This window comes from Danio aesculapii, chromosome 16 (assembly GCF_903798145.1).
Source record: "Danio aesculapii chromosome 16, fDanAes4.1, whole genome shotgun sequence".
Taxonomy (NCBI): Eukaryota; Metazoa; Chordata; class Actinopteri; order Cypriniformes; family Danionidae; genus Danio; species Danio aesculapii.
The window spans coordinates 35281044-35298766 of NC_079450.1; the positions used below are offsets into that span (position 1 = coordinate 35281044).

The window sequence follows — 17723 nt, forward strand, 5'->3', positions numbered from 1 at the left end:
CATAATATTAAAGAGCCCATATTATGGGTTTTTGAAAATGCCCTTCCATGTAGTGTGTAACACAGCTCTAAGTGAAGTGAAATATCCAGCTAAGGCTTAAATCTGTAAGTGTACAGTGTTTAAAACTATTGATTCATCTATAAAAGAGTCGACTCATAGTGCTTCAAACGAGTCGTCTTGTTAACGAGTCATTAGGTGTTTCGCGATGACGCAGCCACGAAACACAAGCCTCGCCAGTAGTTACGCGCGCAAACCAGGGAGATTTGAAACCTGCGGCCCCGCCCACTAACACAGAAAAAACACTAGACACACACACACACAGATGCCGCCGGTCGAATGAAGTCACGCTGTGCTCAGATGGATAATATTGACAGTCTCTACCCAAAGATGAGTTGTGAACTGTGAAGAGTCAGTGGTTGAGGTTTATTCACTAGTGTAAGTAAGTGCGATTAAAATTGTTGCCTCGTTTAACTTGCAAATTATGTATTTATTGTGTTTTGTTACTTGTTAACCTGGTACAGTACACGCGGTTACTCTTTATATTCTCTTATCACATGTAAGCCACGTTAAAAACGCGACGCGTGCCGCTTTGTTTACGGATTTAACGTTAAAGGCTTTTGTGAGCTCGGGTTCCACTGCCGTTTGTCGTTGCTATGGCGATCATAAGCTAGGAGACTCGTGTCGATCTCCCTAGTTCTGAGGAGGAACGTGATGTGTGTGTGTGTGTGTGTGTGTGAGAGAGAGAGAGAGAAAAAGAACAGGTCGAGTTTGTGACGCCTAGGGGCTAGGAGACAGGAGACTCGCGTCGCTTTCCCTAGTTCTTCTGAGGAGCGTTGTGTGTGTGTGTGTGTGTGTGTGTGTGTGTGTGTGTGTGTGTGTGTGTGTGTGTGTGTGTGTGTGTGTGTGTGTGTGTGTGTGTGTGTGTGTGTGTGTGTGTGTGTGTGTGTGTGTGTGTGTGTGTGTGTGTGTGTGTGTGAGAGAGAGAGAGAGAGAGAGAGACTCGCGTCGCTTTCCCTAGTTTTTTCTGAGGAGCGTTGTGTGTGTGTGTGTGTGTGTGTGTGTGTGTGTGTGTGTGTGTGTGTGTGTGTGTGTGTGAGAGAGAGAGAGAGAGACTCGCGTCGCTTTCCCTAGTTCTTCTGAGGAGCGTTGTGTGTGTGTGTGTGTGTGAGAGAGAGAGAGAGAGGGAGAGGGAGAGGGAGAGGCTAGGAGACTCGCGTCGATCTCCCCAGATCTTCTGAGGAGGGTTGTGTGTGTGTGTGTGAAAAAAGCCTTACACTATGAAGCGTGTATGCACTGTGACTACGTTTATATAGTTGATTACCAGCTGGGCATTTCACTCTGTCTCGCGCTGAAGCCTGTCACTGTCGACCAATCGCAGCAGGCTGTCATCGGTCCAATCAGCGCAGATTAGCTTCGCGCTGAGGAGGGGGTTGGGAACAAATGAATCGCTGAACGATTCATATGGGAGTCGTTGGGATAATTAGGTAAAAATAAATGCAGATTATAAGACCATCAAAGTGTTTTTTGACCTTGCATGCATATTAGACTGTTGTTGGAGACCCATACAACCTAAATATGACCCTATTTCATCTATAATATGGGCTCTTTAATATTAAATCATAAAAAAGAGGTAAACTATGTGCCCTTTGAAACCATGCTTTGAAAGTGCTGTACAGAACCTTTAAAGTATTTTAATATTTGTTTTGCAATATATAAAATTATATTTGTAATAATATTTTTTTTATTTACAAACTTATAAGTTACTAAGACTTATTAGTATAAATGTATATATTATAATATATATTATAATTATAATTGCGTAGTCTTGCATCTCGCAGGCTATGTTAAAGTAAAAAAACAAAACCCTAACAAAAAAACACTATATATACAACCAACAACAGTTGACACTGTATAAATCAATAAAAAAATGTAAAAACTGAAACAGGATGCAATGAAGGACAAGGTTGCTGTGAAATGTATTTACAATACTCTATGATGTCTTTATGGCCATTGCTAGGAGTGCTACCTTTTTGGAGATGATTTAAGTTTTAATGAATCAAATTTGACCTCTTCCCAACAGGGAAAACTACCAACAATCAAGAATGCATGATTATTTGGTGTCATGGCATTGCAATCAAAAGATGTCATTATAATGGAAGCCAATAGGGAAAAAACAGCCACAAAAATAACAAAAGGGTAATAAATTTGAACAATACACAAGGGTTAAAATATTGCAAGCTTCTCTAAATTTTGCACTACTTGCATTTGATTCAACAATCAGAAAATTCTGGAGGAACTCCTCAAGAGCTGCTTGATTTTCTATTTATTATATGTAATGGAAATTCAGCATTTTAGTCAGTGAAAGTCATGGAATTTGTCAATTGGCTTAGAGAAGGAAGCCTCAAGGTTCTTTGGGAAAATACAGTTTGACATAGAACTATTACTATGTGCAAAGAACATGTAAAGAAGCATCTTTTTTTACATAACATTCATAATATTTCTGCAGAAAGAATGTTATATTTGAGGTAATTCATGGTCATTATTAGGGATTCCCGATATATTGCTATTTTTAATGTTATTGTTATCAGTCTGATATCAAAATAGGCTAATATCTTTAAGCTGATACATTATGTATATGTACAGAACTGCCTGCCTCGCACATGCATGGGTCAAACTTGTTCAGACTTGTCCAGTGCACTATAACAGAGCTTAACTCACATTGTTTATTCCTTCAAAGTCCATCCTTTCTTCATGTGGTATTGCTGTGAGTTAACAACTCAGTAAGTAACCATATTCCTTATCATTATAGATATGTTTGATAGAGTGTTATTGTGTATTTTGGTTTAAATCAGTTATTGGCCTCCAAATCTTAAGAGTTAACGGTTATTGATATCGGTCCATATCGGTACATCCTTAGTCATTATAGTTTGCTAATTCTAATAAGTTTACTTTTGACATGTGATGGATGAACTTAACTTCACTGATGATTTACATTTTAACGGAAGTTATTCCTATAATGCTTGCAAAGCATCATGGAAACGGTGGATAAGAGTAAACAAGGGAGGAGCTTTTAAAAGCCTGTAAAGGTCAGTAAAGCTGAGTCACAGCCTGACAGTTTGAATGCTCTGCGTCTAAACATCACATCACCTGTGACCCCATAAAGCGGTGTGTTATTTGTGCGTATGCGCTGGGCATTCTGTGAAAATGTCTGTTTATCAGCTGTGAATGGTCCTCTGTAAAAGAGGCAGGTCTTTTTGTGTGCTCTCTCTCCCCCATTTGCAGCTTTTTTTAGATAAGGAGCAAACAATACATGTTTGTTTTTCCTCACTCGATAAGAAGCCGAAAAAAGTATTATTGCTCGAGTGTTTGTGAGGGAACGTGCGGGTAAACATAAGTATCTCTCATGTCCGATACATCAGAAGCCAAGGACTAGAGGCTCTGCATGTCTCTCCATTCCTCTATCTGAAGATAAGCACTTTTGATGCATTATATATTGTGGAGGAAGTTGGCCACTTTTAACTTGTCCTCTAGTCAAGGAGAAATGGGAAACAAGAGTAAAACTTAACTTAGGAAGTGTGTGACTTTTAAGTGTTCCGCTGGCATATCTTTCTCCAATATTTGTATTGTGTGAATTGGTTGTGAATTCATGCAGGAAACATGTTTCAATTGTATTTGTGAGTATTTGAGGCGTCTACAGAATTTACACCAAAGCATTTTGAGGAAAAACGAGTTTATTTAATGATCTTTGTTTAAAATGGCTTGAATGAAGTGTTTTATCAATGGATAAATTATGTAAAGTTGCATTTGATATGCCGCAGTTTCAGCCTGATATTAAAGTAAACTGTCATCGTTTACTCATACTTTACCTGTTCCAAAACCTGTTTGAGTTTCTTTCTTCTGTTAAATACAAAAGAAGATACTTTGAAGCAAGCTGGAAACCCATAACCATTGAATTCAACAGTATTTGCTTTTCCTACTGTAGATATCAATGGTTACAGGTTTTCAGCTTTCTTCAAAGTATCTTATATTGTGTTTAACAGAAGAAACTCGAAAAGAAGCACCTGGACTTCAGTTAATAGTGAGTAAATGTTTATTTTTGTGTGAACAATAGGGCTGTGCGATTTAGGGAAAATATTAATTCATTTATTTATTTTTTGACAGATATTGCGATTTAGTTTTGTAATCAAGATTCAGCTCACTATTCTATATCATAGCTTCTTACTGCAGTGAGTGTTAGTTAAAAAAAGAAACTGAAAAATATATTAACTTACTACAACATTTACTAAATTGAATGTTATTGAAAATACTATCAGTTGACTTTTCAGCAAGACACTCTTCATATAGCCACTTGTGGTGCTTTTTAGGTGCTGGTTGTTGTATTTCCTCATGATGTGGGAACAATTCTGCAACAGCCCTTACAAATGACCTGTTTTTGTTCGGTGTCTGTGACTTTGAAACCAAAATATTCTACAATATTACAGATGTGCTGTTTTTCTTTGTTATTATTTTGTCTGTTAATGCTTCTGAACAACCATGCTTTTCCTGTTTATTATGAGTGTGAATGTGTCCTCACTCAAATGGATAGTAAGACTGTCACACACAGACGGCAGTCAGGCATTTGCTCTGGGTGGGGAAATTAAATGATACAGTTATATTTCATATCACAGCCTCTTGCAATTAGCTAATTGCAACATTTGCGATTTCGATTAATCGCATAGCCCTACTGAACAGTCACTTTAAATTTGTAGTTTTTATAATTATTTTTTAGGGGTTTTCACCTTTTATTGTATAGGACAGTAGAGAGTATTGACAGGAAAGAATGGGGAGCAGAGAGAGGGAAGGATCGGCATAGGACCACGAGGCGGGAATCGAACTCAGGTCGCCGTGAGCACCAGAGTGCATGCACTAACCACTACACCACTGGCTCCGACAAATCGCTTTAAAGTTAACCGTTACCAATTATGAAATACTGTAGTTTAGGGCTGCGCAATATTGGAAAAATCTAGCATTGCAGTACTTTTTTATTTTGCGATATATATTACGATATAAATACAATTTCACCGTATGACTTAATATCTCTATTTCGAAGGAATTTATAATGCTAGATTGATTAGGATGATCTCCATAAAATCGAATAAACAATCTATTAACTTTTTGGGGTCCCCCGACACATTTTCATTGTGGTCTGTGCTACTTGCAGTGCATTTCTCTATTTGCATGTGTTGTGAGTATTTTCATGCATAACGATCTATTAATACAATCAAGAAAAAGATACAATTGAAATAAATGTTTTATCATTTTCCAATTCTAACGGTTTTGGTATTCAAGTTTAGTAACGGAATCATAACAATAAAAGCAATTTAATAAAATTAATTGTTAAAGTTACAAATGGTACAGTTTCTTAAGCTTGAATGCTTTTAAGGTCATGTGTGTATATATATATATATATATGTGTATATATATATGTGTGTATATATGTGTGTGTATATATGTATATGTGTGTATATATGTATATGTGTGTATATATGTATATGTGTGTATATATGTATGTATATATATGTGTATATATATATATATATAGAGAGAGAGAGAGAGAGAGCGAGAGAGAGAGAGAGCGAGAGCGAGCGAGCGAGCTTAGAAATTTTAGCTTTAGGGCTTTTTTACATGGAAACATTGACATAGAGTAAGTGACCTGTTTTACCCCTGTCTCAACCCCCTGCAACCTGTCTGTTATTGTTTGCAGACAAAGAACCAAAGATGTGTCCAAACTGTGGCTCTCAGTTCCTGAATCAGACAGTGCTGGACACACACCTGCAGCGCTGCACAGGGGAGCAGACGGGACAGCGCAAATATAAAGGGCAGGGAAGAGGCAAGGTGGGAGGTCAGTTGGAGTGTGACATGTGCGGGCACCGGTGCGTGACTCAGGACGGGCTGGACCTGCACCGTCTCTCCCACACGGGTCAGACACCCCTGCGGTGCCCGCTCGCCCCCTGCAGACGCCGCTTCGCCTCCAGTGCTGCTTTAGGAGAGCATCTGGTTGCCCACTGCTGCGGAGCCCTGGGCAAGAGAAACGCCCCACGCCGCTTCACCTGCGAGTTCTGCGGCAAGGAGTTTGCCTACGCCTCAACTTTCACTGTTCACATGAGGACACACACCAACGAAAGACCCTTCGAGGTATGTTTCTTGCAGGAAAGGGAACTCAGATGGCTTAAATATGTGCACTATTCATTTGTATTTTGCCATATATACATTCATCGGCCACTTTATTAGGTAGATCTTACTAGTATCGTGTTGGAACCTCTTTTTCCTTAAGAATTCCTAATCCTTTGTAGCATAGATTATTGGGAATATTCATCCAAGATTATGTTGCATAATGATAATAATAGCCTCACGCAGTTGTTATCAATTGGATTGTGATCTGGTGACTGTGGAGGCCATTTGAGTGCAGTGAACTCATTGTCATGTTCAAGAAACCAGTCTGAGATGATTCACGCTTTATGACATGGTGTGTTATCCTGCTAGAAGTAGCCATCAGAAGGGTACACTGTGGTCATAAAGGGATAGACATGGTCAGCAACAATACTCGGGTAGGCTGAGGTGTTTAATTGGTACTAATGGGCCCAAACTGTGCCAAGAAAATATCCCCCATACCCTCACACCACCATTAGCCTGAACCATTGATAAAAGGCAGGATGGATCCATGCTTTCATGTTGTTGACGCTTGAATGTCACAGCAGAAATCGAGACTCATAAGACCAGGCAAGGTTTTTCCAATCTTCTATTGTGCAATTTTGGTGAGCCTGTGCCAATTGTAGCCTCAGTTTCCTGTCCTTAGTTAACAGGAGTCGCACCTGGTGTGGTCTTCTGCTGCTGTAGCCCATCCAAGGTTTGACGCGTTATGCATTCAGAGATGCTCTTCTGCATACCTCAGCTGAAACGAGTGGTTATTTGAGTTACTGTTGCCTTTTCTATCAGGCCATTCTCCTCTGACCTCTGGTATCAACATGGCATTTGCGCCCACAGAGCTGCCGCTCACTGGATATTTTCACTTTTTCGGACCATTCTCTGTAAATGGAGATGGTTGTGTGTAAAAATCCCAGTAGATCAGCAGTTTCTGAAATACTCAAGCCTCCTTTCCACTGCACATGACAAACGACATACTGGAAGTTATTAATTTTCAATGAAGAATAGTCTGGGAGCTGCGTGAAGTTCGGAAAATTTGGATGCGAATTGAGCTGCGGATCCGTTGAAACTTCTGTGACTAGATATTTCAGTGTTGTCCAAGCAGGTCCGTGTGCGTGAAATGACAAATACAATTTTTTTTTCATTATTTTTGTAATCAGTAAAAAGTTTATATCAAAAAACATTTCTTTTCATAAATGAGGAATAAAAATATTTTTTTTTCATGTTTTCTCCATATTCTCTCCAAAGTTTTTAGCGGTCTACTAATATTTCTAGTATTCACTCATTCAACCATGGTGAACGCACGGATAACATAGGCTCTTGCTTTTGTACTCCTTTATTTCGGACACTGCGAGAACAGCTTCTCTCCCATGGTGCACGACAAAACTGAAAATTCTGTGCGACTGCCATAAGGAGGCGTATTCAGACAGTCGTGTCCAAATGTCGAGGACAGTGGAAAGGTGGCTTCAGACCAGCCCATCTGGCACCAACAACCATGCCACATGTTCAAAGTCACTTAAATCCCCTTTCTTCCCCATTCTGATGCTCAGTTTGAACTGCAGCAGATGGTCTTGACCATGTCTACATGCCTAAATGCACTGAGTTACTGCCATGTGATTGGCTGATTAGAAATTTGTTAAAGAGCAGTTGGACAGGTGTACCTAATAAAGTAGCTGGTGAGTGTATACATAATAAATAAATATTTATATATATATAAATATATATGTAAAAAAAAAAAAACAATATATGTATGTATATATATATATATATATATATATATATATATATATATATACACACACACACACACACACACACACACACACACACACTTTATATAAGGATGTAAAACATGTGCAGAGACAAACATCAGTATGCGCACATCTAGATAAATCTTGAAGGCAGGTGCTCGATCAAGTCAAACACAATACTGTTTACGCATACTGTTTTTAGCGAATAGTTTGGAAGCTATTTTGGATGCAGCTATAGTCACTCTAGACGTCACACATGCAAACAACACCCCAATTAACCAATGAGTAAGTAAATAAGAGAAATACACAAGTCAAAACAAACAGAAAATGACTACAAAAAACACATACATACATATATATACACACTATTGGTCAAAAGTTTGGGGTCAGAGTTTTTTTTTCATGTTTTTTTTTAAAGAACATTATTGTATGCATTTAGTTTCAAATAAAATTATTACTCCAGTCATTACTGCTTTTATTACCATTATCATTATTATTAATAATAATAATAATAACAACATTAATAATTAATATTTGATTGATTTCTGAAGAATCATGTAACTGAAGACTGAAGTAATGAAGCTGAAAATTCATCATTAAAATCACTGGAATAAATAATTAAATTAATTTATAAACAAGTTTTGAACTGTTATTTTATAGTGCAATAACATTTCACAATTTGACTGTATTTTTGATGAAATAAATGCAGCCTTGGTGAGCAGGAGAAGCTTATTTTAAAACATTTACAAATCCTACTGACCCCAAACTTTTGACCGCTAGTAAAGATTTCAAGTCAAAATCTAAATTCAAACCCCTAGGAGACGAGGTATTTGATGTGTGAATATAGAAAACATTTTTGATCATAACTTGCTCATCAAGTGACTTCCATGGCAAATGAAGTTAATATGTTTAACAGTGGAGAGACATGAAGAGGTAAAATGTGTTATGTATTGTTAGATTTGCGTATTTCTGTTAATAAACTGAGTACGAAAAGCTTTTTTGTTGTTGATAAAGTGAATTCCAAAGAAATGGAGATCTGTTTTTAATTCTAAGTGCTGCTAATACAACTTATCGTGCTCTGCACATTTTTCTTTGAAGACTTTACGCAAACATTGTGTTGGCATCAGTTTATTCCTTACAATTATTTTAGTTGGTAAAGACATTTTTAAATTAGGCAGTTTCTAAATAAAAAAGCATCCAATTATTGCAGTTTTTCACCCCAAAGATTGCTAAAATCAGAAAATGTCCTTCTATTATCCTGCTACTGCTGATGATAACACTGTTCCTCTCTCTGTGGTTCAGTGTGCTCAGTGTGGCAAGCGTTTCCGGCAGCTTCCACACCTGCAGGACCACGAGCGCATCCACAGCGGCGAGCGGCCTTTCACTTGCTGGGTGTGCGGGAAGAGCTTCAGCGTGGCAGCGAGGCTGACGGAGCACGCGCGGGTTCACAGCGGCGAGAGGCCGTACGTCTGCCCCCGCTGTCCCACCGCCTTCCGCTCACGGCCAAACCTCGACAAGCACATGCGTATCCACGCCAACGACCCCGTGGACCCCACCGCTCAGAACGTCATGGATGATGATGCCGCGGTGCAGACCATCCTCCTGGTGCAGGAGTCGGCATCGTCTTCACCCTCGTCCTCCTCGTCTGTCATGCCCGTGGTCCAGGAGGGCATGTTCGTGACGGAGGAGGGCGGTTCATCTGTGGTTTTCCTGCACCCCAATATGAGTATGCCCACCATCACTGTGCCAACCATTTCTGTGCCCTCCATGAATATGCCCAACATCTCTGTCGTAGCGGGTCAGGATGTTCCTCACACTATTGAGGTCATCTTAGAGGAGACTGTGTGAAAATTTGAACAGGATGTCAAATTTATTTTTCGGTTTGCAATTTCTTTGAAAGGCAGTATGATGTTCAGAATTACAGGAACACTACTCTTTTTGTTTTTGTTTTTTTTTTGGAAATAGGCTCATTTTAAGTCCCCTACTTGTAATTTGACCATATTTTAATCCACTCAACCAATCTCGAGGTTGTGGGAGCACTTTTAGCTTAGCTTAGCATCAATCATTGAATCTGATTAGACAGTTAGCATCTTATTCAAAATTTTCAAACAAGAGTTTTGATAGTTCCCTTACTTAAAGCTTGACTCTTCTGTAGTCATGTTGTGTACTAAGATGGATGGAAATTAGCTATTTTCTCAGTCAATATGGCTAGGAACTATACTGTGATTCTGGCATAATTATAAATGTCGTATAATTAATAAGCATTATTATTGTGTCGTAGCATGGCTGCAGCAGATGCAATGATATTACGCCGCACTTGAAATAATTCCTACATAGGTAACAAGGTAACAGCGCAGTGTAATATTATTGCCCCTGGTTTAGGTATGGTATGGCAGCAAAGTTCCTTGATCATTACGCTGGAATGAGAGTGGTTCCTAGCTATATCAAGAAAATAAAAAATTTCTGTCATTTCTAGTACACGATGTAACTCCAGAAGGGTCAAAGTTTAAACTCAAACTATTTACATTTTTTTTTTTTTTTGCGAGATGCTAATGGTCTAATCTGATTCAATGATTTATGCTAAGCTAAGCTAAAATTGCTCCCGCCAGACTTGTAGATCGGCTAAATTATATCTAATATGGTAAAGCTCAACTGTTTATCTCTATTGGAGTTGTAAAATGAGCCTATTTCCAAAAGAAGTGGAGTGTTCCTTTAAAAGGATGGTTCTCACCAAGATAAAAATGTTGTCATCATTTACTCTCTCGCAAGTGCTTCCAAACCTGTTTCAGATTCATTTCATTTTAAGATATTTTCATGTTGGTTGCCTTAATTTGCATATTTGTTTCTGCAGTGGATGTCAGTGGCTACTGGCTTCCAACATTCTTCAGAAAATGTTTGGAAGCGCTTGAGTGTGAGTAAATGGCAAGTGCATTATAAAGTTTGGATGAACTATCCCTTTAACAAAAGTGTATTTATATTTGTGGATTTGTGAAAGTCGCTTATTTGACTAGGATATATTTTGCTTTTGTGATCTAGGAATATCAACAACTCAGCACCTTTATCCTGGAGAATATAAAACCACGCTGGTTTTGTATTTAAAGTTGACACTATAATTACATCAGTTGTCTTTTAATTTGAGCGTTTTATCTGCCTTTAATGCAGAAAGCGGACCAGAGTTTGTGGTGTTTCGTTTTAATAAATTGAGCTTGAGCTACTTGGGGTCTGTCGCCTATTCATTTCAGGATACTTTGACTTCAGCATTCTGGAATACAGTCGCTGAGGGAGTAAAAGTGTTCATGTCAACTCGCTGATGACTGCGCGTGAAGCTTTGGCCAGTCAGGGAAAAATTAAATTGCTGATCATTTTGAATGAATTAAAGGTGCCATGTCAGAAAATGTTTATAATTACATCTTTTTTTTTCTTTACACTAGATTTCTTGCGCACACAAACACATATTTAGAATTATACAATAAGATGACAATTAATCATGCTTAATGTGCTCAAGTAGTGCTGCTGAACAGATGCACAGACTAATACACAGATTTGTACACTCTTAATCTCTCTCGCCTTCTAATAAATGATTTAGTCTGCATATTAATAACTTAAAATGGACATATGGGATTACTAACAGAGGATTGGGATGACATGTCTTAGAATACAACATCTGGAAAATGTCAAAGGCTGCATTTACACTGCAGATCTTGATGGTCAATTCCGATTTTGTGACTGTATCCAATTTTTTTGCTAACCTGCTTACATCATCATTTTAAAGTGACTCGTATCCGATTGTCTGTATTTACACTGCACACGGCAAAGGCACAATGACCGGGGAAAAAAAAGAGCGGGCGCTGACTGACAGCTGATAATAAAAGAGCGCTCTTTTATTTGTTCCTGTATTTATTCCTGTTCATTTTAAAAAATTATTTTCGATAAGTTGTTTTACAGGGCTTCACGTTCGCACAGTAGGTAGCCTGATCGCCTTACAGCAAGAATGTCGTTGGTTTGAACCAAGCGGCAACCTCCCGCTCTCCCTCGGGAGGCCAATACGGAAGTAACTGAAACTGCAATTCATCAAAATTCCGCTAGTCCTGGCTCCATAATAGAGCAAAGTGCAATTGAGCCCACTGTTAGAATGGCCAACTTTACTGCAGAAAAAAAGGTGTTTACAGCCTGGTACAAAGAACGATTTTGGTTCATATAGCTATTATTACCCTCCATGATAACTGTGAGGGGGGTGAATTTTTTTATAACTCATCTATTTCCTTTATATTAGGTTATATTAAGTTTGCATAATTAAGGGCGTGGCCACTTGAGTGACAGCTAGGTCTCGCTGGTCGCCGTCACTTCACCTCAGCTGAATCCGGCAGATTAGCCACTGATCTCGGCATATTCATCGTATTTTTGTTTTGTTTTATGGGGCTTTACACAGTCAGCTGCCTTTTGGACTTATTTCTTACAATTATCAGATGATATGGGATGCTGTGTGCATTTAATTGTGCTCACAAACCGTTCACGTGGCCTCCGTTTCCCATGTGAGTAAAGTTATATACTTGTATACCATCTCTATAAATGTATTTGTTTTATTTAAGATCATTTATCATTAATATTTTTCTTTAGACCCGTAAAGCACTCCAGAATGTGACAGATTGATTAGCTGTAGGCTCTAGTAGATCAGTCATCTAAAGCGTTGTCATACAGTGTTGTACTGGATTTTATCAATAGTCTTGCATTTACTAACACACACACACATCTGAAGTGTTTGGATGTAATTCGCGTTTACCTCCTGTAGAAAAACGTCATAAGAGCAATGTTTAGTGGCTCAATGTATTACAACAGTGTTCTTAAAAGTCTAAACACTTTATTGATATAGTGTACAGTCAAGCACATGTGGTCAGAACACAAACGAGTCGCAGGTAATAAAGTATCAAGCGTTTCTCCCAAAGTAAAGTCTGTCTGCCAGGTCTAAGCGAAGGGCCAACAGGTGTCTGTAGCTCCGCCCACTCTCCGCCTCTTTGCCCTTGTTTAGTATCCCGCCGTGGGAGCGATGACGCGCGAAAAAAATGGCGACGGTTGGCCGTGCCTACTTGTGGCTTCTTTTGCGCTCTTTAGAAACCTATGGGTGACGTCACGGATGCTACGTCCATATATTTTACAGTCTATGGTTTGAACCCCAGCTGGGCCAGTTGGCGTTTCTGTGTGGAGTTTCTGTGCATGCTCTCCCCGTGTTCGCGTGGGTATCCTCAACGTGCTCCAGTTTCCCCCACAGTCCAAAGTCATGCGGTACAGGTGAGTTGGCTAAATTGGCCGTAGTGTATGTGTGTGAATGCAAGAGTGTATGGGTGTTTCTCAGTGCTAGGTTGTGGCTGGAAGGGCATCCGCTGCGTTAAACATATGCTGGATAAGTTGGCGGTTCATTCCCCTGTGGTGACCCCTGATGAATAAAGGGACTTAGCCATAAAAAAAATGAATGAATGAATGAAGCTGTTTTATTATAGTTTATGACTGAAACATTCTCCTTGGGCCATCTTCTTTTAATTTAGGTCTTGTTAAACCAGTAGGCGTCTTAATGTAATGTAATGGCGTGATTTACGAACGTGACGTAAGCTACAGTTTTATATTGGTTACATGGCGGATGTTGCGCGCTCTCTCTCTCCTTAACATGCTTAAATACTTGTGCTACATGACAATATAAAAGCTTTTTTAGTCCTCGTGTATCAGATTTAAGGTTTGCGACTCTGCTAAAGTCTGTTCTGAAATGAAATCGTCAGACTTGATGTCTGAACAATCTAATCTATCTGCTTACACTGCAGACATGAGGGCACAGATCAAATTCATATTGGATACATTTCCACATATAAATAAGGCCTGAATTTGATTTAAGTAAATCGGAATACATGTGATCTGTTTTCCTGCTTACACGTACAAGAGCCATATCTAATCTGTGCCACATAGAAGAGAAAAAAACCCGGTATAGACTCACTTGAACCATGTAGTGTAAATGAAGTCTAAATGTGTCCATATGAGTAGAATAACATAAATAATTGGCCAAGATGTGACAGCTAAGTGTAAATTACAATGGGTTTACTCAATTTAAAAAAAAACTCAATTTGTGACCTATTATGCTCCTTTTCACAAGATGTAAAATAAGTCTCTGATGTCCTTACAGAGTCTATGTGAAGTTTCAGCACAAAATACCCCATGAATAATGTTTTATAATGCTTTGAAACTGCCCCTTTTTTTCTAATTGTGCCATTTTAGTGACTGTCACTTTAAATTCAAATGAGATTGTGCTCTTTTCAAAAGAGGGTGGAGCTATGAATGTCTATGTGTCAGCATAGTGGCAGATTTAAAAACAAGACTAATAGCCTATGGTAAGGAGGGAGAGATGGTCACTAATGGGTGGCTTTCCTACTCGACATGTGTAAAGGGAGAATGTCAATTAAAAGCTGTTTTTTTTTTCAGTTCCAAGAACGCTGAGAACAGATCTGTTCTTGTGGAGACCGGTCTTGCCAAGTTACCTCAGAAGAACGAACTCGGTGGACCGCGAGAACAGAGAACGCGTCCTGTGAGAAATGAGATGCTGCGTTCTTCCCTAGATCTTCCTAATGGTCACATAACCTTCACGTGCTTTTAACAGAAAATGATTTAAACATTACAGCATTCATACAATGATTAATTGTTAGAAATTAGTCCAAGGCACTCGGAAAATGTGAAAAATTTAAAAAGCCTTTATTCACATGGCTTTTTAAATTTTCCACATTTTCCGAGTGCCTTGGACTAATTTCTGTTGATGTTTTGATGAATCCCTTATACCCAATGAGCACCGACCAAATATTTGAGTTACCTCTGAGCGCTTTTTGTTTGTTTTTCTTAATGATTTATTGTTTTTCCCCTTTTCACAATATATACTATGCAAAAAGACTTTACAAATATGAGTTGCACAATACAAATAAAACCGATTTTAATACGAATTTCAGCAAATAAACACCCTTAATGTGTTTATGCCTTTATAAAATTTTCATTTTAATGTTTACTTTCATCGTTTCATTTAGGGAAACTCCTGAGATAAATAAGTTATATCTCTGAACTTATAATAATAAATAATAATAAATCTATATTAAATGCTGCGCTTCCCACCTCCTTTGTTCAGCCGCAAGGACTTCTGAGACTTCTGAAGCGAGGTTTGCGCTCAAGTCTGCGTCCTCGATATCAAGAACACATCCGGGAACCTTCACGTGTCCTCTGTTCTTGCGGTCTTAAGTTTTGGAACTGAACTTTGGTAGTTTATGATGACATACAAATACATGGGAACACAAGATCGCTGAAGAACGCATATTGAGAAACAGCCAAAGTGTTTCTGCAGACTGTTTTTATCAAGTGTTACATTTTTTTACATTAAAAAATTACAATTACAAAATTACATTTTTTTTACCATTACAATATATATATATATATATATATATATATATATATATATATATATATATATATATATATATATATATATATTCTATTATATATTATATAGATATATTCACAGACCACACAACTTTAATAAGTCCCCTTTAAGGCAACAGGTTCATTCACTTTTCATAAAAAGTATCTAATCACATATTACAGTGTATAATTACCATTTAAAAACATATGCTGTGTTCTTTTCACCGGGATTAAAGGTGCTTTAAGTGCTTATATAGAATATCATGTTGTACACGACCTGTTTATTTTACATTGACATTTCCTTCACCTTTAATATACAATATTTATTTTGTCAGTATAAATATTCATTTCCCAACAGAATAGATTTGGGTATAACAACTTGTAAAGAGGTAATTATGGAAATACTTCATAATATAATGCAGTGGCTCATATTATTGTTACTGCTTCAGTAGATTTGGGTTTTCTCAATACTCCTGTCTCATGCCTCTTTATGTCATGGTTTGTTTAGCCATTGAAGGCTTTTGTGGTCATTTCCAACTCTCAATCATTTTGCAGATATGGGAAGCCGGAAGCTGAGCATGTAGCGCAAGTGAAGTAGTTTTCATGTGTTTGGAGGATTTCTTACTTTGACCTGCTGCTGCATAGCCAAATGTATTAAAAGTAATAGTCAAAGAGGTCAAACAGGAACAAGACTAAAGTGAGTATCCCTTCAAGCATTTCATGCTGGAGAGCGCTGAGCTGTAAAGCGCCTTAAAATGTACTTGTACTGCTTGACAGTTAAAATTATTACATCAAAACGACATTTGGAGGAGGTGGTGGCTAAAGTTCTAGTCAGGTTACTTACATCACCTTGATACACTTGAACCTGACCATGTGATTTTGTTAGCTCATTGCTAGTTTTGTGGTGAATAATTCATGTGCATGTCATTAAGAAAAAAAAAATAGTTTGCCCTTCTAAACTTTAAATGAAATGTGTAAAAACACTTGCTGTTTTTTCTTTTTCATCTAAATTGTCAGATTACGTATATCTTAGAAATTGGGCGTGGCTAACATATTTATTCACGCTGCTCCAACTGTCAACAAACAGAAATGGTGAGGATGATGAGTCTGTTAGGTTGTAATAACTCTCCCCAAACCCTGATCTTTCTGAATGAAATGCCTACTTTACTACATTCAATCAAATTGCTGTCTAAAAAACAAGCCACGCCCACTGTATTTAATATTCCGTTTTTCTAGGAACTGCGTTACAATACAAAAACAAAGCGGTCGCAGCTTCTAGTTCATGTGGACTTTAAACATATGAAACCAGTGCACTATAAAAAAAGACACTCTACAAGTTCCTAACTAGAAACTTTGTTGTTTATACACAAATACATTTAAATAAAAAGGCACTTAGATAACCTTTCATTTTATTTCAAGTCAGCGTGAATCGGAAGTTGCTGAGACTTTTATTTCAGTATGCTGAAGCAATTCCAATTTAAACAGAATATTGAGTAGAGGCGGAGCTTTCTTTTTGCACATCATTACTTTGTAGCATACTAACTGTAAGAGGGGTGTGGTTAAGAATATTATGGCTTAAGACGTCAAACTGACATCAACAGAGAAGGACCACCACTCCAAATGCGGAAGAAAATAGTCAAACTTTTTTTTTCTTGCAATTAGTTGTTTACTTATAACAAGGTGCGCTAACAAAAAACACAGACTGTAAAACAGAATAGACAAACCAGTGGTCATACAGACATGTGGTAACGCTAGACTAATTAAACAATAACTGTTTTGCATATAAAACATACGTAATATGAATATTTCTACAGTTGGCTTTTGTGACACCACTATATATTAAAAAAAACCGTTAACACGTAAATTCCGTCTTAACATAAAGTACATGTTAACACAGAACAATGTGTAAATGCATTTGTTGCAGATGTTTTGCCCCCAATGGCCTTCCATAGTTATACAGACATGTGGTCATGATAGACTTATTAAACAATACCTGCTTTGCACACAAAACATACGTAAAATGAATATTTCCACAGTTGGCTTCTGTTACACTACTATATAATACAGAAAAAAAATGTGTTAACACGTAAATTGCGTGTTAACACATAAATTACATGGTAACACTTAACAATATGTAAACGCCTTTGTTGCAGATGAATTGGCCCCAACGGCCTTCTATAGTCATACAGACATGGAAAAATCTTATTAAGACTCACTGTTACAGACAGGATTTAGACTCTGGTTTAAACAATTTTTTAACAGACATTTTCAAAATGATTCCACAGTTGTTGAATTTATACGACGCACAAACTGTGAGCTATTCAAGTCAAGCCAAGTGAAGTCAAGCTTTAC

General features: G+C 37.9%; 1 protein-coding gene across 3 annotated transcripts in view; it reads left to right on the plus strand.

Annotated features, from left to right (window-relative positions):
* Nucleotides 1-10619, plus strand: part of znf574 (zinc finger protein 574) — a 62174-nt gene extending 51555 nt beyond the window's left edge. For all 3 annotated transcript variants that reach the window (XM_056474941.1, XM_056474943.1, XM_056474942.1), the window contains exons 6-7: nucleotides 5744-6174; nucleotides 9237-10619. In XM_056474941.1, the coding sequence (XP_056330916.1) occupies nucleotides 5744-6174; nucleotides 9237-9782 (977 nt within the window). In that variant the 3' untranslated portion in view covers nucleotides 9783-10619. The remainder of the gene's footprint in view (nucleotides 1-5743; nucleotides 6175-9236) is intronic.
* Nucleotides 10620-17723: the final 7104 nt, after the last annotated feature.